A 19489-nucleotide genomic window follows, 5' to 3' on the forward strand; every position below is an offset into this window, starting at 1 on the left:
ATGAATAATTACTCCGAGCAATAATAATTCATTTCCACATCGACGGCACGGCTTGTAAAAAAAAATCATGCATTTGGGTTTATTTAAATTAAGAATTTATTTATTTGCATCAAACCAAGTTTTTAATACTTTGTGAATTCCTTTTCCATTCCATCCCTTAATATTATAACATCTATATAATTTATAGATGGACGCTCACACCTTTTGAATTGTGTGCGATCGATCTGGTAATCTGGGCCTGTGTCGTCCCGACCTCGTGAACGTACCCTTGATGGGTTCTGCATTGAAACCTTTCCCGGCAGGATGCGTGCGGCGAGATCGTGCCGGTGAGCCCACGGTCCAGATGAAGTGTCTGCTGATAGCCAGCGAGAGCGCCGAGCTGCTCTTCCACTGGACCGACCACGAGTTCCAGCACGCTCTCCAGGAGAAGTACGGGGCGTCGCACGAGGAGGGCCTGGGGGTAAGGAAGGAGGAAGAGAAAACGGGCCTTTTTTTTAAACTGGCATCCGCCAGGACGACTCTTCATTACCGGTAGCTCCTTCTCATTTTCAGCCTCCGTCCTTTGAGGACAGCATCAGCACCCTGTTCGCCCCCATCATCATCTCCTGCAGCACCATGGTGGACAGGCTGGAGGACAGCTACACGTCGTTCACCACGGAAAACAAGCACATCTACGTGCTGCAGCAGGTAGAGCCTGACATCGGTCCTCGCCACCGCGCAAATCAATGAGCACCAAAGGTCTGATCTGAAATATGAGGAGGATTTCCATTTGCTCTGAATCCTCTTGGATCATGTTCGGAAATTCCATCCAGGTTTCTGCATTCTTGGGTTTAGCAACGGCAGCAGCGCCGTGAGCGCCATGCTGAGCGCTCTTAGGCGGAGGCGTCGTGTTTGTCTCGTGGAGCGAATCAAGCCGTCCTTTGTCCCGCTGCGGCACATGACGCAGTGCTGATCACTGACGACGGGCCCATTCAGAGCAGCATTCGGCACCTTAAGACGTTCTGTTCTGTACAGATCTGGACGAAATGATCAGGGAATGATTAAATCTTGGTGGTGATCTAGAAGAGATCCTGGATTCTGGATGAGTTTAATATCTTCAGTAACATTGCAGTCAATGGAGCTTCAAGATTTGTTCCTCGATATCTCGGGTGATTATTGACCGATGTTTATGGAGTTCAGCACAGTCATGTAGGGTGGTGGTGGTGGTGGGGGGGGGGTGTCTATCTTACCACCGAAGTTCATCCAGATCAGATCCAGAATGGAGTCGGTGTCAAATATTAAATGTTAACATTGAAAAGCTTCAATTACGGATTCAAAAATCAGTTAAAATCAACTCAGATTCACTTTTACTTTCCACGGTTGTTGTGTAAAGATACAAAGAACAATCTAGAACCGTTTGGTGCTGATCCAGATCACCATGTGGACGGTGTAAATCCAGTTAGGAGGGGAACGAGGTCTGCGCTCTCTCCGAGTGCTTTTCTAGTATTCTCAGACGGTCCGGTTCGAATGGTAACCGAGGTAACTTTACGTCCTCCGCAGTTCGATGAATGTCTCTACATCGCCGTGAACGGAGACGGTGACGAGGAAGAGGATGAGCTGAGGAGGAAGATCTATGTGATGAAGAAGATGCTTGAAGTCCTGTTTGGCATGGTCACTCTCAGCAGTCACCTCCTCAGAAAAGAGTAAATCACCGCGGCGCCGGCCGGTGGTGAGGCGGTGGCGGCGGCGGCCTGTTGACCCTTTGCTGCTTGTCTCCAGGCTGCGTCCTCAGAACCGGCTGCAGAGAACCAGGCTGTGGAAACAGCTGCAGGCCCTGCTGGAGACCTACGGCCACCTCCAGGAGAACGACCAGAGCTTCTTGGTGGAGGTGCAGAGCGCTGCTACGTCCTCCTCTTATTGGCCTACCGTTGTTATGACGACACAAGTCGTCATTGTTTCGTCAGTGGCTTCTTTTTCGTGTCTTTGTCAGTCGACTGTGAGAACATTTCCTAGAAGACGGCAGCGAGAATCAGGAGATGTTTTCTTCCGTCTGCTTTCCTGTCACGAATCGTTTGATCCGCCTGATTGTGATGATTTGAGGGAACCAAAATGTTTTTGCGTGATCTACATAAAAATCATTTCGCACATGTTAATATCCTTCATTTCCTCCCTAGTTGTGCTGCCGACTGTTTTCTTTTTGAAAGGGGAAATATTGTGGAAGTGAATTTGTCCAAAAGGAAGTATTTTCATTCATTTCTCAGGCATTGATCTTGGTGGGGAAACTGTCTGCAACTTGGTTTGCATTCCTAAATTCCCGCTGTAGGAATCATCCCCTTTCAGATAGACATTGTTATTCCTCTTTTTCAAGTTACGATCTTTCGTGAAAAGCGAGTGTGCGCGCTAGGTTTGAACCGGCGGTGGGCGTAGAAAGGACTCTCCGCTCTTTCAGGCCGTGGAGAGGCTGATCCACCCCACGCTGTGTGAGCAGTGCATCGAGTTTCTGGAGCGCCGTTTAGTCCAGTACCTCAACAACAGCGCCGAGAGAGCGGGAGAGGAGGTGCTGCACGCCTTCGTCCTCGTTCACACCAAACTGCTTGCCTTCTACTCGAGGTACAGCCGAACTCCGTCTCATTCGTCCCACGAATTGTGTCTCTTGCGGGACTTCCGAGCCGGTTGTATTAAATGAAGGTTTACCCTCGTTGCCCCCCCCCCTCGTAGCCGCAATGCAAGCATGCTCACCACCTCAGACCTCCTGGCCCTCATCATCATGGCGCAGAGTATGTATCCCAGCGACATGGACCAAGACGGCCCAGACCCTGAGGTAGATGGCACTGACGCTGCGCCAGCCGGAAACCTCTGGTGGCCTCGTTTCTGGAGATTACTGACTTGTTTTCCGTGCGTCCGCGTGTGATCGGCTCTGAAGGATATCGAGAGCACATCGGGTTCTGCTCCTGAAAGTTTCTACACCCCAGAGCCCTCCCCAACGGGCAGAGACTCGGGAAGCTCGGGTGGGTTGCGCAGGAAGTTCATTGGTGAAGCCCTGTGTTGTTCATCACAAGGCAGGAGTGGGAAATGAGCCGGTTCTGTGTGCGTCCCCAGACGAGCCGGTGGGAAGACGCTCTCCTGAGTTTGGGTTTGTGGAGCCGGACGTCCAGGTGAGTCTGAATTCTCTCTCTCGGTGATCAACCGGATCAAAACGAATCATTCCCTCAGATGGCAGAGGACAGCCTGCAGACTCTTGAGGTTCTTCCGCCGGATCCTTCAACCCCTAAAAGGGTGTTCTTGGAGGTGTCGCTGAAAGAGGGGCTGTATCCCATGATGCCTCACTCCATGTACTGTCTGCCACTGTGGCCCGGCATCACGCTCGTTCTGCTGACTAAGGTTTGTGAATTTGTGAAAACGTTTCTCTCCTTCAGTAATAACCAGCAGGGAAGGACACGCCTGAAACATTTATTATTTAACTACAGCTTCATGGATCTCAGACGTCTTCTTTTTGTCGTGTCCACGCTGATTAGATTCCCACCAGTGCTGTGGCCACATCGGTGTATACGTTTTTGGAGGCATTTGCCAAGCTGGAGAAGCGTTTAAATGAAGGCCAGGAAGGTTCCGCTCCGACCAGAGGCCAGCCGATACACAACATCCGCCACAGACTGGACAAGTTCGTTAAAGCCCTGGGGCCCAGCGAGGTGCAGCTTTGCTCTTAAACTGTTGTAGAAACCCCTTGTAAAAACATGGCGGTTATAAATCTTTATCCAATCACAGCCCACACTAAAACCGAACTTTCACCCTTCCTTCAAGCCTTCTTTGTTCTTACAGTGTCGGTCGCAAACAATGAAATGGTTTATAGTTTAGCGCATAAACAATTCAGGACCAGCAAAAATTAGGTTGTTTAAAACAAAATATGTGCTAGTTGGGGGGGGGGCTTTTATTGATCATTTTCTATCCAGTCGTTGCAGTTACAAAATGTCTGGACAGAGTTCAAGAACCGAGCTTTCGCCAAAGGTAGAACTGGGTTCAACAGAGAGTAAGTCTTCTGGCGCCCCCTACTGGCACAAGCAGCATCATCGCGTGTCTGTTGGCTGATCCTGTGAGTCTGATACTCCTGTTTTTTTTTTCCAGCCTCATCCCATGGTGCAAGAATATGAAGACCCAGCTGTGTAGAATATACAAACGGTGTTTTCTGATCGACCCTGGATCAGCTGATTTTGCTCAGCGTCTCTCGCCGGGTCTGCAGGAGCGAGCCCAGTCGATGCTGCGGTACGTATCAGCCGGCTGAACATTGATTTGTGTATATTTGACCGCTTATAGTTTGTGTTTTCTTTCTCTCTCTCTGTCTTGTGGCCTTTTGTTTCGACGCTTTCCTGTCACCGTCAGAGAGAAACTGATGGACTGGAAGGATTTCCTGTTGGTGAAAAGCAAGAGGAACATCACCATGGTGTCATATCCTGTCATGCTGTAACTGTATAAAGGTTCGTAGGTACTCTGCATTGATGTGTGGCCTTAACCCACTGACTCTCACCTACCTGGAGGATTTCCCTGGTCTCATCCATTTCATCTGCGTGGACCGATCCACCGGTCAAGTGATCGCACCTTCGCTTAGCATCAAGGAGCGCGCCACGCCTGAGCTGGGAAACGGGCCAGTGGCTCAGTTCATTAAACGCAAGGTCAGACATGAAGTCTTTATTCTTTACTTGAAGCTGATAACAGTAGTGTTACCGTAGATTGCTGATGAAGAGCGTGGCGGAAACGCACAGATAAAGAAAGTCCAGATTAAAAAAGATAAAAGTAGCGATGAGAAAATGCTTTCTCTGTTCCTTTAGAATCCTCCTGCTTCTGTTTGTCTGAAATGAATTCCACTTTGCTAATCTATTCTTAAGGTGTGGAAGCTGGTGGGCACAACACGGCGTTACCTCCGGAAGGGCTATTCCACAGTCACATTACGGGACGGGGACTTCTACTTCTGCTACTTCCTGTGGTTTGAGAATGAAACGGTAAATCACTTCCTTTTTCAGTAGCTATTGATAAAAATAAATAAAGTGAGGATGAGAAATCTGTCTCTTACAGCCTATAATGTGTCCATCTTATAACAATAAGGGCTTCAAGCTGGAGGCAGGAGACATCCCCGTCCTACCTGATGACTCCGCGCCCATCGGGATGCTTGCCTGGGACTACTACAGGTAAACAAAGTGCGCCTGACTAAACTGCTAGACAGAGAGAGCACAACCAGTGCTAAGCTATGAACCCGCCCACCAGGAAGCTGCTGCGGTACTACAGCAAGACCCACCAGGGTGAGGCGGTGAACTGCTACGAGCTGCTGACCGTCCACCTGGGGGTCGTCCCCACTGAGCTCATCCTGCAGCACTGCAGGCAGCTGGCCAGCAAGCTGTGGGAGCCGTCACGCAACCCACTGCTGTAGCCGGACCCACAAACCGAAGCTGAAGTCGCCAACGTGACAATAATATAAACTTTATTTATATAGCAATATAAATTTGTCAAGAACGGAACTGTGGCCTGAGCTTCATGTTTCCTTGCAGTATATAAAGTTTTCCTACCGTAGAGCGGCTCAACATATTTATTACAAGCACGTATTTATGTTTCTGATTAGCACAAAGCAGCACCCCTGTGTACTTATGCACTATTATAACTTTTGATATTGTTTTGAATACTCATTTGTCGTCTGTTTCCTTGTACTAATACTGCGTAATTATTATTTTTAGCTTTTGGAAACTAATAGATTTTCATGGAGGCTTTTTACTAAGACTGGTGTTGTAACCTGTGTGAATAAACCACGCAACAGCAATCACCGTATGAATTAAACATTTTGGAGATGACATTTATTCTCTTTTGTAAACAAACTCAAATACGGCTTGGATCACCCGTCCAATCGCCGAACAGCAGTCTCAAGTTACAGCTGGTGAGCTAACAAATTCCCTGAATTCAGACGAGTCAGTGGGTGAGAATATCTGCCTTTCAAAGTTTGATCTCTGGTCGGTCGTCCCTGGAGTCCGAGCGTTTTGGAGGTGATGATTCCTCCGGCAGGACGCGGTTATTTCTGGAGTGTTTCAGCATCCGTCCTACTGACTCAGAGCTCCCGTGAGGTCCGTCACAGCTCCTGCAGCCACCAGGTCCCTCAGGAAGCGTTTCTCGGCGCTGACGTCATGCACCACCTGGGTCAGGTGGCAACAAAAGATAAACACGGGCACGCTGGCTGGAAATCTGTTAGGAATCTGTGCCATTGTCTGATAAGTCAATCTGAATTTACTTGAGCGTTCATAGCACCCATAGGAATGGTCTCATAGTAGTGGAGCCTGGCCTCTGGGTGCTGCAGGTCGTACCCGAACCCTGCCAGGCTCACCTGGTCGCACAGCTGCAAGGCCATCACCACTGCACTGGCGCCGAGGGTTGGCACCATCTGTTTGAAAAGAGAGAACGCTTTTAACCAGCATGAGAGTAACTCTCCTGCCCCAAAAATCCCTTTTAAGTAGCAGAGAAAGATTCATTTGAGCATGATGGCGCTCTTCATTCCTCGCCCTACTGCTGAGTCAGAACATGCCTTAGCCAGGGATTATTAGGATACGTTGTTCAGGACAGGTTAGTCCGCCCAGGCATGCCATTGTTAGAGGATTTCTGCTTTTCTGTATGAATGCATAATGGGATCAAAGGATACAAAGAAACAACAACACAAAGGTTTTTACACAGACGGGAACTCACGCTTCCCGGCTTTTGAGTGTATTTCTGAAGGACTTGTCCCGTCTTGTGGATAATCTCTGGGTGCAGGATCCGGAAGGTCTCTGGGCTCAGAGGGATTTCATCCACCACCTCCCTCCAGAACCACAGTTTGGACCAGAAGCTCTAATAAGAGCACGTTGGGTGAGCGTGAGCGTGATGGTGTGATAGCAGAGATACCGCTTGTGCTGCTGAGACACTTTCTGTTTACGGAGGTTCCCGCGATGTCGTCTTACCAGACGCTGTTTGGTGACAATAGAAGTGAGCCAGTCCAGGTCCAGGCTCTTAAATACCACTAATGCAACCATGGCTGTTCTTTTATACTCTCCTGCAGAATGAGGCGCTCCCTCTGGATACATCAAGCGGATTGTGGTGTGGGAACCGGCATCTCTCTCAAAGCCCGGCACCGGTGCGTTATTCATCCTGGGAATAGAGGTGGAAACGCTTTCGATTAAAACGGATCTTGATTTGTTGATGCAGTCACGTTTCTCCGTCTGTCCTTGACAAACGTACCTGATGATGATGTCGTGCCGATCTATGTGAGAGCCGAGATGGCTCCCGTGAAGGACGCCACCGTTGCCGACCACCACGCATCGCCTGCAGCTACCTTCTCCTTTGAACGATGGAGGCAGGCCGCGCTGAGGTAGATTGGCGAGAGCTTGGGCCAGATGCGCTTCACTGCCCTGGAGCCCCAGAGGAGGGGACAAGTCCCAGGCCACAACCCTGTCCCGCTGCACAAACACCGGGATGTCTAGGAGGCCTGCAGAACAGGCCAGAGGCTTGAGGTGGTTCAGACACCAGCGAGGCCGACAGGGGCCTGACAGTAATGAAGCGGACCGATTTAATAAGGCCTGAAAAGACGGTGCAAACACGGACAACAAGCTTGGTAAACAAAATCATTCTTCAAAAAATGATTGCTGAGATAAGTATCCGTACCAGATCTTTGGGCTGGTGGTGGTCATCACTGAAGGCTGCCGCCCCGTCCGCAGGTAAATATGCAGGAATCAGAATAGCCGAGTAGCATCCGATGAGCAGCACCAGGCTCAAGGTGAGGTTCTCGCTCCTGCACAGCAGAGACAACAACCCGGTGTGGAGCTGGAACTAAGAGGAGAAATGACACGCGTCCACAGAGGTGTACCTGCTGAGGAAGAAGTCCCTGCGGTCAGCCTTAGTGACGGGCGAGTATCTGTGAAACACGGGCATGGGCGTCGCTGCCTCCACGGCCTCAGGCAGCAGTGGCGAGCCATTGTCTGGATCCTGCACGCTCAAGGGACTCATCGTCACCATGGTAACTGTTCTGTCACCTGAAACACACACACAGCTCACAACTGTCACTAATCTGTGGCTTGAATGTAAATACTGCTTCTCTCTACCGTCAAAATAAACGTATTTACAGAACTAACCAACAAATAAGTCAATAAAGACTCTCCTTAAAACGGCCTCGTACTCATTAAAGCATCAAGAGGAGCCCAAATCAGTAACAGAACAGAACAGAACTCACAGCCGGCCTGGTAGGAGCGTGGTAGTTTCCGTTTGTTCACCTCCGATCCATGAACACAAAGTTGTGCCACGAAAATGGCTGCTGCTTCTTCCTCCTCCACTGAACTCTGTCACTTCCCTCAATAACATGGGTTAATTATTAATCTAGTTAGTACTTCACCATTCTCTGAAAGTAGATGTGTGTGTGTGTGTGTGTGTGTGCGCGCTCTATAAGCTGTTTACCAGGAAGAATTTGCATGGATATTTCTGCCCCAAAGGGAAAGTTTCCACAGAACCCACTCAGGGAGCTGAAGGAAACACAGATGACTCTTATTGGTTTGCATTTCTGTGTCCACTGCCACTGCCTGATTTCTATAAAATGGTTTATGTCAGCAGGAAAGTAGTGGATAGCGACTGATTGTTCGTGAGCTATGAGACACGTTTTCACAAGGTATCGCCTGACAGTAATAAAACCTTTATAAATAATATAAGCCCTCTGAAAACCACGTGTTTACGAGGGGTTGCACTCTGGTGAAAGAGAGGCATGCTGCGCTGCAGCAGCGGTGAGCTAAGCCAGCCGCTTTTTGAATGAATGCATCCTCAATCTGTGTGTGTGTGTGTGTGTGTGTGTGTGTGTGTGTGTGTGTGTGTGTGTGTGTGTGTGTGTGTGCGTGTGTGGGTGTGTGTGTGTGTTTCTGCATGTGCAGGGCAGAGAGTACCGGTATGCAGGGTTGGCAAGTACACTAAATTGAACACACACACATGTTTGTCCCAACATGAAGGCAGCAGTCCAGCCAGGAAGCCGCTGCGCTAACAGCACTGCAGCAAAGAGTGGCTTAGATAGATATCTGCCAACCATCTTCATGAGATGGATCATTTAGTTATTGCTCAATCGCTTTAGCAGCTCAATGTTATTCCATAGGCTGTTTCCTCTGTGCCCTTGATGCTACCTGAGATGGGAGAGTTGGTGCCGTGGACAGCCTGTTTGATGGACCATAAGACAGGAATACCAAAGGAAGCTCAGGTGGGTGAATGAAATGTGTGCAGAGTGGTTTTCTATTTACATCATCGCTGTATCTTGAATCGAGTACATCTCCTGGAATGTGAATCACTAGAAAGTCTCCACCGGGGAGTTGTTTCCCCTCCACAGTGGACTGTAATCTTTGTAACAGGGGAATCCAACGCGACATGAGAATGGGCCGCGTGTGGTTGCACTTCATGAAACAATTCAAATGAAACGTGCTGAAGTCGGGTCAGGATAACACTTTTCGTGATGATGTGATATGATATGAGCGTTTTGTGATCCTCCTCTCGTCTGCATTGGTGCTTCTTCCACCTCTCAGGAAGAGGAGAGAGTGAGGAGGACGTCCTCTGATCCGCTCTATGACATTCGGGATGTCGGTGGAGGAGAGAATATCGACGAGATGCGCAAAGAAGAAAAGATCAACAACGCGCTCTCGCCCAAGGCGTCCGTGGAAAATGTGGTGAGCAACATTTTTCCACAAATCACATCTTCATGTGCACAAGAAGCTAACCCCCCCCCCCCCCCTCCTGTGCTCTGTGTTTTTTATGTATGCCTTTCAATGAGGATGGATTCAGCCTGAGAACGCTGCAGAGTTCATCAAAGCCGCCAGTCAAGGCAAACTGAATGTAATCGACAAATATCTGGCTGATGGTGGGAACCCAAATGTCTATGATGAGGTCTGCAGCCCCTGCGTGGCATTAAAAGAAAAAGAACATCTAAATTCACAGCTCCTGCTTGAGATTCCTGTGAACCTTTCAGCTGAAGAGGACGCCGCTTCACCTCGCCGCTCTGGAAGGACACGCCGCGGTTGTCAGGATGCTTTTGGATAAAGGAGCCGATATCAACTTTGAAGATCAAGTAAGACGTGGGCTCTTTTCTTTGCTTGGAAAGATGAGGCTGAGATTGAGTGAGATTGTCTTTACACACGAACGCTGTGCTGGCCTGAAGCCAACACTATTAATAGGACCCCGTCCCTGCCATTGCGTTTCAGCTGGGCTCCAGGGCCATACACTGGGCCTGCAGAGGGGGACGCCTGGGAGTCGTCAAAGCCCTGAAGAGCCTGGGGGCTGACCTGAATGTCAGAGATAAGGTGAACGTACCTTTGACTCGTGTCTAGATTTGTTGCAGGGCAACCGTGTATTTTGGAATACACTTCAGATAGATCTGCAGTCGTCCCTCCTTGCACTGGCCATGCATATGGGTGCGGATTTACATGCAAAACACTGCACACTGTACTATAACTACTATGCCTATGCACATTGCAGTTGCACAGCACCCCTCTGCATGTGGCCACAAGAACGGGACACGCTGCCATCGTGGAGTACCTGCTTTCCTATGGCGCTAAAATCAACTCCAGAGACAGGGTGGGCAGCAGCGCAGCGCTAGTTTCCTCCTCTGCACTTCATTTATTGTCGGGTTTTGTGGTTGACATGCTTCCCCATTTGCAGGAAGGAGACACTGCCTTGCACGATGCCGTGCGCCTTAACCGATACAGGATATTGAAGCTTCTCATAGTTGCGGGGGCTGACACTGAAATAGAAAATCACGTGAGTTCTTTGATTTGTTAGGCGGGTTGTTTTATTTATGCTCTATGGAGTGGAAGCTGACAGCAATTAACACATTCTAATTTAGATTATTTATTGTTTTTATGGATTATAGATAAATCAACATAACTTAACAAGAAAATTATTGAACTTCTGAAGCGCTGTTAATCAGATTTGGTTATGTCTGGACAGAGCCTTTTGTTTGAAGTCTTTATGCTAACACCGGCTAGCCTCTGGTGCCCTGCACAGGCATGAGACAAGTGTCACAAATGTTTCCATCTGCCACCAAGACAGGAAATAAGATTGCATGTTAGAAGCTAGCAAATTGTGGCGCATGACTGGATGCTTACAGCCCCGCGATAACTAATGAACTGTGTTGCAGGAAGGAGTGACAGCAGTGCAGCAGGTAAAACAATGGCAGGTGGGTATCATGGAGACCCTAAAGAGGCTGGAGAAGCTGAAGGAGGTGGCTGTGGACACGCCTTGAGGGAGAGGAACAAATAGAGTTGAAACTGTGCTCTTATCTCCTCGCACAGTTTACGCTTCATAAAGTCACGCGACTATCGGTCTCAGGTTCTGAATGCACTGTCGGGCAGTGAACGTCACATGTTTGACAGAGGCTGCTCTTTACAGAAGTTCAAAACGTCAGCTTCAAAATGTTCTGTTTATCTCTAAGAGAAAATAATAATATACCAATAAGGAAAGTTCTGTGCAATTTGTCGACTCTTCTACCAAACTTTAGTGTATTTTTGCTAAGAGCTCGATAATCTCTCACAGATGCTTCATATCAGGTTTGCAGTGACCTTGGAAGTTGAATAATATTGCCGGACATTGTCGTAGAGAAGCTGCATTTGAGCGTGCGTCCAGATGTCCTTGTTATCAGGGTGACGGACAGGAGCAAACAGTAGCGTTGCGTGCGGCGGGTCAGCTGGGCACGGCAGCGATGGCTGGCATGCCCTAGTTACAGTCAGAGATTCAGGGGAGATCAGTGGACATACTTTCCCTCTGCCATCAGTGGCTCAAATGTTCCTGACGGCAGTTGGCCATTCACAATGGGGATACCGACATTGTAGTTGCATTCATTAAATAGACAAACACTCTCATTTTTTTTGAGCACATTGGTTGAATAAATGTGTACTGCTGTTATATTTCTGTATTAACATGAATGCAAAATGCAGATTGTGTTGGTGTGGTGTGTTTTCCTCTGATACACTATCACACACACACACGCCAGTTCCTGTAACTGTATGTGTCTTAAACGCAGACACACAGCGTGTACAAGGCCACATTACACACATTCATTATGCAGTATGTATTACTGGAATATAGTTCATGCATCTGAAACAAAGCAGACTCCCCACTTATATCTGGACTCGTGCATGCGTTACAGGTTTGGCTCGATTATCCTCTATTGCATGTGAACGAGCGATCGGGCAGCAGCAGGTTGTTGCTGGGGGGGGTTAACTGCGGGTTGGGGCTTCCTGTTGCGTGGCGGCTAAAAGAAACCAGACTAACCTGTTTATCAATGAAAAGTTTCAAGTTATTCCTTGAGCTGCCATTGTTACACTTTTCTATCAGAGTATGTGTCTTCATAATCTAAGACTGAACTTCTCATATGTCCTGCTGCCAAATGAAAAGCATCTTTATTTTCAAGGCTTTAATAAAAAACACACTAACCATTCTGTGACAGTTATTCCAGAGGAATGATCTAGATACAGAGCAGATCATTTCTTTAAGAGCCACATTATAGTTCATAAGAGTAACCATGAGAAGGTGACAGTCTGGACAGGCACGACGTTTCGAGCACCATTTGTTCCCAGCTGGGAAAAAGATGTAGGATTATTTATTCCACTCGCGTATGCAAAGTGGAATAGGCTCGTAGGCTCGAGCAGATATTGTCTCCGTCGTAGCAGAAAGGGAAAAGTCCTGTTACGTGATCTGAGATACGCTGCTGTCCCTTTAAAACTCAAGCGACAGGCTCACCATATCAAGTGTCGATTTTCTTCTTCCTTATAGAATATGACGACAATGAAAATCAGTAACTGCCGTAATCAAAGTTAGAGCCATCAGTCCAAGAGTCCAACATCAGCTCACGCTTTCATCTTTGGTCCTTTTCCTCTCACCAGTGGATTCTTCCTTATCGACTTGTCTTTAACGCGTGGCTGGAAGGAACAGGCTCCCTTGCCTTTAATACCGGTCTTATGGTCTTTGGCTGACTTGCTAACCACACTGCCGTAGACAATTCAAAGACACCATTTCTAACTGACAAATCGAACAACGAACTCCCAATTCATTTGAAAGGCCAAGCGCAATCAATGACTCTGATCAATACACCTCACAGAAAAACACACACGTTAGAATTACATGGGATTTCACTGCATTTCATTCTGATTTCCAATCAGCGTTGAGGTTGTCCAATCATCTGAGTGTCTCAGGTCGCACAAGAGAGAGCGCGAGAGAACGATCCAGCTGAGCTGAAGCTCCGCGCTGACCTTTATTGGGGAGACGGGGTCTGTTAGAACGTGTCTCTCTGAGTCCAGTCCCCCCCCTCCCCCCCTAGGATGAGTGATGCATAGGAAAAGGGAACTGTGCATCACTTCATTTGCACCCTTGAACTGCTCTCAAAATGTCTTTAAGGCCCAACATGAATACAGATGTTGGAAAAAGGAAAACGTCCATTTACATTCGCTATGTGTCTCTTCAAAGGCCTGAAAAAACGGGGCTGACAGCGTTTCCTTCCTCATGAAGCGGCTGACTTTTGTCAGCTCGTGAACATTGTCTTTGTGAACACACGGATGTTCTTTTCCAGCAGCGTGTCTCTTGACACCCACAAAATAAAAACCCTCCTCCATATTGCTGCCGGCAGCCCCAATCTCCACATGGAACATTTAATTCCGATCTATTGTATTGGATCGCTGCACTTTCAAAGTCGAATTGAGCTCATTAGTAGGTAAAGCCTGACTTCTCTCTTCCTAAAGCTGGAATAAAGCAACATGTGCGATAACATTGTGGGAAGAGTTCTTCCACATTTGCGTGAAGGCTAACGATTTTAGCGAGAACTCTAAGACACTGTTTATGAGGACAGGAGGACTGGGGGGGGGGACAGGACATTCCCGACACCTTCCTCGGCGAAGTTGGGTCGCCCTGGCGATGACTCCGGGTTCAGCGATGATCAAAGCGCCAGACTGCGAGCGTTGGAGGCTGACGCCTGGGCGTGCTGCACCACTCCTGGACACTTCTCTCTCTTCTGCAGCTTATGGTTTTGAAAAAGGCCCTCATTTCGCGGGACGCCATGAGCTCCATCTGGGAAAGTCACCAGCCCTTCCAGCACAAAGACACAACACCCTGTAACCAGCAATAGAGACAAAGCTGGCATACTGGTGGACCGGGATCCACTGGGGAAGGACTCACCATATCCCTCAACACGTCCTTCCTTGAATTCTCCTTCAAACTTCATGCCATCAAATCTGCAGAACATTCCCGTGCCTTGAAACTTTCCGTGAGAAAATTCCCCTTCGTACCTGATTGAGCGAGAAGAGAGCAGTGGGACGTTTGCAACTTGCGACTGACGGCGGGCAAAATGTGCTTTCTTTGTTTGGCGCACGCACCTGGATCCGTCTTTAAAGAAGAGCACGCCCGAGCCGTGGAAGAGCCCGTTCTCAAACTGGCCGGTGTAGCAGGTTCCATCCCGGAACTTGAGCTGACCCACACCGTGCCTCCGACCTGGAAAGTCAGACGTGCAGCAGAATGAGTGACGGCCCAAACGTCAAGCAGCCAATAGAAACACAAGAAATCCTGTGAAGGCTGAAGACCTCGATGGGAGATCTCGGTGACGCCTGCTGATGCACACTTTGTGACGCCTCATCCGAATCAGCCTATTATGGATTACTGTTTTTTGGGAGACTGTGGAACATCAGTCATCTAAGAGATGAGCAACTGAGCGTGACATTTGAACTCGCGATGCAGCTCTGGATTTACACACACGTGAGTTTGTGCCCTCTCGGATGTAAGCAACCCCCACCTTTCTGTTGGCTAAAGCTTTGCTGCTGAATCAGGCGTCCCATCTGCCTCCTGTGTGGTTGGAATTAAAGCACTCTAATCCATTAGATTTGTTTTACCAGGAATTTCTACTTTAGGCTCCCGACTGTGAAAACAGTGAAGGAATGTACCGTACTTACATTTCCTTGTTTTTTTTTTGCCTACAGCTTCTAAATGGGGGCTTTCTGCCCACTATTGCCACACTTGGACAGTACGTAAACTTGCATTTGAAAGGTGAAGAAAGGCGCCAGTTAAAATATCAGCACAGACCCAGCGCTGCAGGGTGGCCGCTCACATTCTCAAGTGTTCTGATTTATCAGCAGCAGATGACAGAGGACTCTCTGAGAGTTCTCAAGCAGTCCAAAGTCTAATCCAGATTTAGACAAAGTCAGAGCTCGTAAATCTGGCTCTGTTCGTCATGCACTGCCAACGCTAGCTAATTGGGATTTGATTAAATAGCTTGAGCTTGCACGGCTCTGACAGGTGTGTGTGTGTGTGTGTGGGAAGGGGGAGGGGGCGGGGGCGGGGGGTAGAGTTGAAGCAGAGCAAGAATCCTTAAAATCTTTGCACGGGTGAACATTTTGACAGAATATTTCCCCTCAGGCAGATTAAAGCGGCTGTAACACGAGCCGATTGAGGTCATGAACGTAAACAACCCTAGAGAGGGAACTATAATATGATGTAAGCTTGTTACGTGTGATCGGGACTTTCTAAAGATATTTCATGAAGGTCTGAGGATTAAATGTGTACCCACTCCTAGACGTTTGCTGATGTCACATGACTAATTCAGCAGCGCAGTTTCATGCAAATGATGCGTCTTTGGCCTCAGTAACAGAATTATCGGTCACAGTTTAGAGGCATATTTGGACAACATCATATTTAACCCTCGAAATACACTTTGTGTGACTTTTGCTAGGGCGGAAATGATGATTGCATTAGTAAATAATTTTATAAAAGATCCATGCATCACATGATTAGACACTATTTCCACTACCAAATATGCATAAATCACCAAAAGGACAGCATTCAGACAAATTATGTTGGAAAACATTACAGAAAAAACGGACTGGATGTGCAGCTCAGACAGGAGAAGGAGTTAAGAGTGAGACATGTTGAACACAAACTTCATTTAAGCTCCATAAACGTGACTGCCCCTTGCCTTCTTTCCACTCGCCGTGGTACTCTTCACCACGGGCATAGGTGAAAGATCCTCTGGTCAGAGTCATGCCACCCCTGTGATCAACACACACAAAGAATGGCGCTCAAGAGCACATCGTCATGGTAACCAGACATCTAAGGAGAAGTGGTCCACTCCTTTCACTGACCGTGACCTCTGACGTCACCGTGGAGGGTAGGATTATTAGTGACTTCACCCCGTGGCAATAATGACATATTGTTTATCGGTGTTGATCTTTATACACTTGACAGAGTTCTGTAACGATCTAACGCTCACGCTCTACAGGGTGTACGTGCTCTAGTGATGGAAACCCGATATTCGAACCTTGTGACACAAACTCTTAAAATAAAACATCAGACGCAGAGTCAAACCTCCAAACATGAGCTGCACTACTTTGAGTACGGTAGTTACAGCATGAAAACAGTAGTTGGGGGGGGGGGGGGGGGTTCAAAGCAGCTGCAGCTTCAGCAGTTTAACAGCTGAAGCTTTATTTCAGCACGACTGCAGACGCAATCGAGCATTGCTTCGCAGCTCTCCGGCTTCAGAACAAATAACAGCGTAGTACAGCAGAATGGCAGGGACGTGGACTTACCCACGCAGCCGTTGGGCAAACAGTGAAAACCGGCACGCCCGTTATTGTAGCGTAAATATTTACCCGTAAAGCTGCCGTTTCGATCAGGGCGGCCTTTGCGAAGACGCTGATGTATCAGCTGCGCGTTTCATCTCATGCTCCATGCGCGTGTAAAAGCCTGTTATCGATAGCGATGCAGCGCGACGCGTGAAAAGCAGCTGCACATATCAGCGCTGCATTTACCTGTGCGGTGCGCTCGTCGTGTCGGAAGCCGCATGGATGGAGACCGCTGTGTTCTGCACCGGAGGGCACCGAGGACCGAGCAACCGGCCGGGAGAGACGCGTGTGCCGCGTTCACGTGCTCCTCGTAATCTCCCACACCCCGAATAATGCACCTTACCTGTCGACACAGGAATCGGATATGCTTAGTTCATAAATTATAGATAATATATTGAAGAAATGGTGAAAAAGAACCCTTATTTTATATTTAAAAAAAACAAGCAAAACAAGTAGAGTGGTTGTGTACAAGAGAATCATGGGAATTACAACATATTCCATGCTATACAATACGTGTAAATAATTGTTTTCCCGCCAGCACATGATTGCGTCATTGCAAACGCGTCAAGAAAGTGACACACATAAATTAGAAATGAGATTTGGTCCCGGCTGGAGGCATGACTGTTGACACCAATTCAAACGTTCTCTAGTTGATGTGCTGTGGAGAATGTGGCTGGGCTATTAATTATAGAAGGCGCTCAGGCTTCTGAGATAGCCTGCAGGCTATATGGTCCTCGTTTAGTACACATAATGTTTTATAGGTAAATTATAGACTGCGAACAAATCATAATAATAGTAATAATTCGTATTATAAATAATAATAATACTATGAACACAAGAGACGTAATAATAATAACAAAAAGGATTACAGTTTCTCCCTTGAACACAGTTACATTTTAGAAGCTTTTATATCCCTGGAGCAAAACATGGACCCAAATAACCCTCATTAAAACCTTATTTCAGTTTTGAATAGAATAACACGTGGTTCCCTCCAACATATGACACTATATGTAATATATATATATGCAATATAGAAATATTTTAATTCAATTTAACATTTTTAATTCAACAAGTTACCACACAGTATGCCTGCCTGAGATTCCAGTCCGAGCTAAACATTATGTTAACCTTTTATTTGTAAAATACCTCGGCTACATTTCATTTCAAATAAACAGCTACGGACATCAACACATACGCCCTTTATATATATGTATATATAGTTTTGTTTTTGGGGTATCAAAACACTGGTTAAATGACCACTCGGCTACTCTGCCGTGTTTTCATGTAATGCTTGTACGCAGCGACGCGCGCGTTCACGAGGCAGAGCGCTTCCTCTTCCCGTGCTCGTGCCCGCCAGACGAGAGAGCCATAGAAAATGGCGAGTCCGTGTAAGAGGCAGCAATGCACAATCGACAGGCGCGGCTTTCGTCAGGAACTTGACTCGTGGCGACACAAGCTGCTTCACTGTGTAGGTAGGTTTGATGCCGGGGCACCGCGGTCCGCCTTAGCGGGCTGAATCGTATCTCTGTGGCCGACATTGACGTAAATAAGCAGCGATTACCGGAGACACAGGGCACCTCCGAGACACTTTCTGTCCTCACACATCTCGGCCTGAGCATTTAATCAAGTGTCGCGAGTTTGTGCCACTTCCTTCGTTTAAAAACAAACTAAACGTGTCCTTCAATCCGAATTCTAACTGTTCGGTGTGTTTAAAGGGCACCGTGGTTGTTTTTAAAGGGAGTGTCTCGGCGTTGCGTCGGCTAAAACAAACAAAAAAAAAGGCTCCAGTAGCTAAAATGCGCGTGACCGTGTGATGATACTGTATTTGGGGGTGGGGGGAGGGCGACGGCCGCCCGTGGTGGATGCTTTCAGTCCGCGTTTAGCTGACTCGCTGCTCTCTGATCCTGCGGGAGCGCATTTGCTGCATTGAGGAAGTGACCGAGACCCCCCCCCTTGCTCCCCCCCTTGCTCCCCCCCTGCGTTGCCGGACCCTTTGAAGAACTTCATTAAACCTGCTGACTTTGGGGTCACGTTGCTTGCTCGGTTGTTTACCTGTGGAGGTGAAGCTGAACTGTTGTGTTTGGGATAGTAGCCTAAAGCTACGTCGGTGTATGAGCTAGCAGAGGAAATGCATTACAGTAAAGGCTTGACCAGGACCATTAGCAGCCTGTTAGCAGCCTGTTAGCAGCCTGGTAGCTGCCTGTCTTCACTCTTCATGGTTTCCCAATGTATCCTACTTAAATTATTGATTCCCTGACCTCCTCCAGTGTCTGATTTATATTGGATTAGTTTTATATTAGCTACATATTGTTCCACCAAATACATATTGTAATCTGTATATATTTTAATTGTGTACTGTACGATATGTGTTTTAGTTGGCTTGCCTTGTTTCATTCATCATTTGCTGACTTTTTGTGATCAAATCCATCTCTGTCTCGTTTTTAATCAAGGATGATCAAATCTGACTTTGTGTATAAATATATATATGTTTGGCTTTATGAGATTTTGGTTCTTGCCTTCTGAGTTTCATGTTTATGCTTTGTGGTGCTATACAGTTTAATTAATTTTAAGTTATTGCAGCGTTCAGTAATTCAGTGAAATGCATTTTAACACACCTTTGTTGAATTGCTGTGACATTTTGTACAGTCGCTCTTTGTCTCCGGTTTGCGTTCTGGGTGTGACGTTGACCTTTTTATATTATTGGTTAGGAAAACATGAGATTATTGGAATGATGGCAGTGAAACCGGCAAACGCATTCCTCTTTCTCAGAAGGTGAGTTGTGACCCTTTGATCTGCTGGCTGACTTTAGTCACTCGGTGTCTCAATGCTTTATTGCTATTGAATCTCTGTGGTTAAAAGTTAAATTTCTCATTTAATATTCCAAATCTGTTAAT

General features: G+C 47.4%; 4 protein-coding genes across 4 annotated transcripts; 2 read left to right on the forward strand and 2 right to left on the reverse strand.

Moving 5' to 3' along the window:
* The first annotated feature begins 343 nt into the window (after window positions 1–343).
* LOC137915570 (BLOC-3 complex member HPS1-like) lies at window positions 344–5395 on the forward strand. Its single transcript, XM_068758770.1, is given in 17 exon segments — window positions 344–460; window positions 553–687; window positions 1540–1682; window positions 1759–1867; window positions 2429–2589; window positions 2698–2800; window positions 2912–3003; window positions 3095–3134; window positions 3193–3360; window positions 3495–3686; window positions 3927–4003; window positions 4099–4236; window positions 4354–4419; window positions 4499–4643; window positions 4857–4970; window positions 5074–5156; window positions 5233–5395. Coding segments are annotated over 17 exon segments (2046 nt in total).
* A 658-nt stretch (window positions 5396–6053) lies between these two features.
* LOC137915574 (lactosylceramide alpha-2,3-sialyltransferase-like) lies at window positions 6054–7992 on the reverse strand. The gene is made up of 7 exons (XM_068758774.1): window positions 7844–7992; window positions 7642–7768; window positions 7219–7556; window positions 6942–7128; window positions 6691–6831; window positions 6242–6391; window positions 6054–6146 (listed from the first exon to the last, which is right to left on the reverse strand). Exons 1-7 carry the CDS (start codon window positions 7990–7992, stop codon window positions 6054–6056), a joined length of 1185 nt encoding a protein of 394 aa, XP_068614875.1.
* Window positions 7993–9127: 1135 nt separating this feature from the next.
* Window positions 9128–11239, forward strand: LOC137915575 (ankyrin repeat domain-containing protein 2-like). The gene is made up of 8 exons (XM_068758775.1): window positions 9128–9212; window positions 9532–9668; window positions 9784–9885; window positions 9968–10066; window positions 10200–10298; window positions 10474–10572; window positions 10657–10755; window positions 11135–11239. Exons 1-8 carry the CDS (start codon window positions 9128–9130, stop codon window positions 11237–11239), a joined length of 825 nt encoding a protein of 274 aa, XP_068614876.1.
* A 2685-nt stretch (window positions 11240–13924) lies between these two features.
* Window positions 13925–16016, reverse strand: morn4 (MORN repeat containing 4). Its single transcript, XM_068758776.1, has 4 exons — window positions 15950–16016; window positions 14361–14475; window positions 14164–14273; window positions 13925–14073 (listed from the first exon to the last, which is right to left on the reverse strand). Exons 1-4 carry the CDS (start codon window positions 16014–16016, stop codon window positions 13925–13927), a joined length of 441 nt encoding a protein of 146 aa, XP_068614877.1.
* Window positions 16017–19489: the final 3473 nt, after the last annotated feature.

Source organism: Brachionichthys hirsutus, unplaced genomic scaffold (assembly GCF_040956055.1).
Source record: "Brachionichthys hirsutus isolate HB-005 unplaced genomic scaffold, CSIRO-AGI_Bhir_v1 contig_819, whole genome shotgun sequence".
In the NCBI taxonomy this organism is placed as follows: domain Eukaryota; kingdom Metazoa; phylum Chordata; class Actinopteri; order Lophiiformes; family Brachionichthyidae; genus Brachionichthys; species Brachionichthys hirsutus.

Excerpts from the sequence above, each read along its gene's own strand:
- morn4 (XM_068758776.1), bottom strand. The coding sequence starts at position 16,016 with ATGACTCTGACCAGAGGATCTTTCACCTATGCCCGTGGTGAAGAGTAC. Across the intron at positions 14,476-15,949 it reads CCACGGCGAGTGGAAAGAAG|GTCGGAGGCACGGTGTGGGT; the intron begins GCAAGGGGCAGT and ends CTGACTTTCCAG. Across the intron at positions 14,274-14,360 it reads TTCTTTAAAGACGGATCCAG|GTACGAAGGGGAATTTTCTC; the intron begins GTGCGTGCGCCA and ends TCGCTCAATCAG.
- LOC137915574 (XM_068758774.1), bottom strand. The coding sequence starts at position 7,992 with ATGGTGACGATGAGTCCCTTGAGCGTGCAGGATCCAGACAATGGCTCG. Across the intron at positions 7,769-7,843 it reads AGGGACTTCTTCCTCAGCAG|GAGCGAGAACCTCACCTTGA; the intron begins GTACACCTCTGT and ends TCTGCTGTGCAG. Across the intron at positions 7,557-7,641 it reads ACCACCAGCCCAAAGATCTG|GCCTTATTAAATCGGTCCGC; the intron begins GTACGGATACTT and ends CCGTCTTTTCAG.
- LOC137915575 (XM_068758775.1), top strand. The coding sequence starts at position 9,128 with ATGCTACCTGAGATGGGAGAGTTGGTGCCGTGGACAGCCTGTTTGATG. Across the intron at positions 9,669-9,783 it reads AGGCGTCCGTGGAAAATGTG|CCTGAGAACGCTGCAGAGTT; the intron begins GTGAGCAACATT and ends GGATGGATTCAG. Across the intron at positions 10,573-10,656 it reads AAATCAACTCCAGAGACAGG|GAAGGAGACACTGCCTTGCA; the intron begins GTGGGCAGCAGC and ends CCCCATTTGCAG.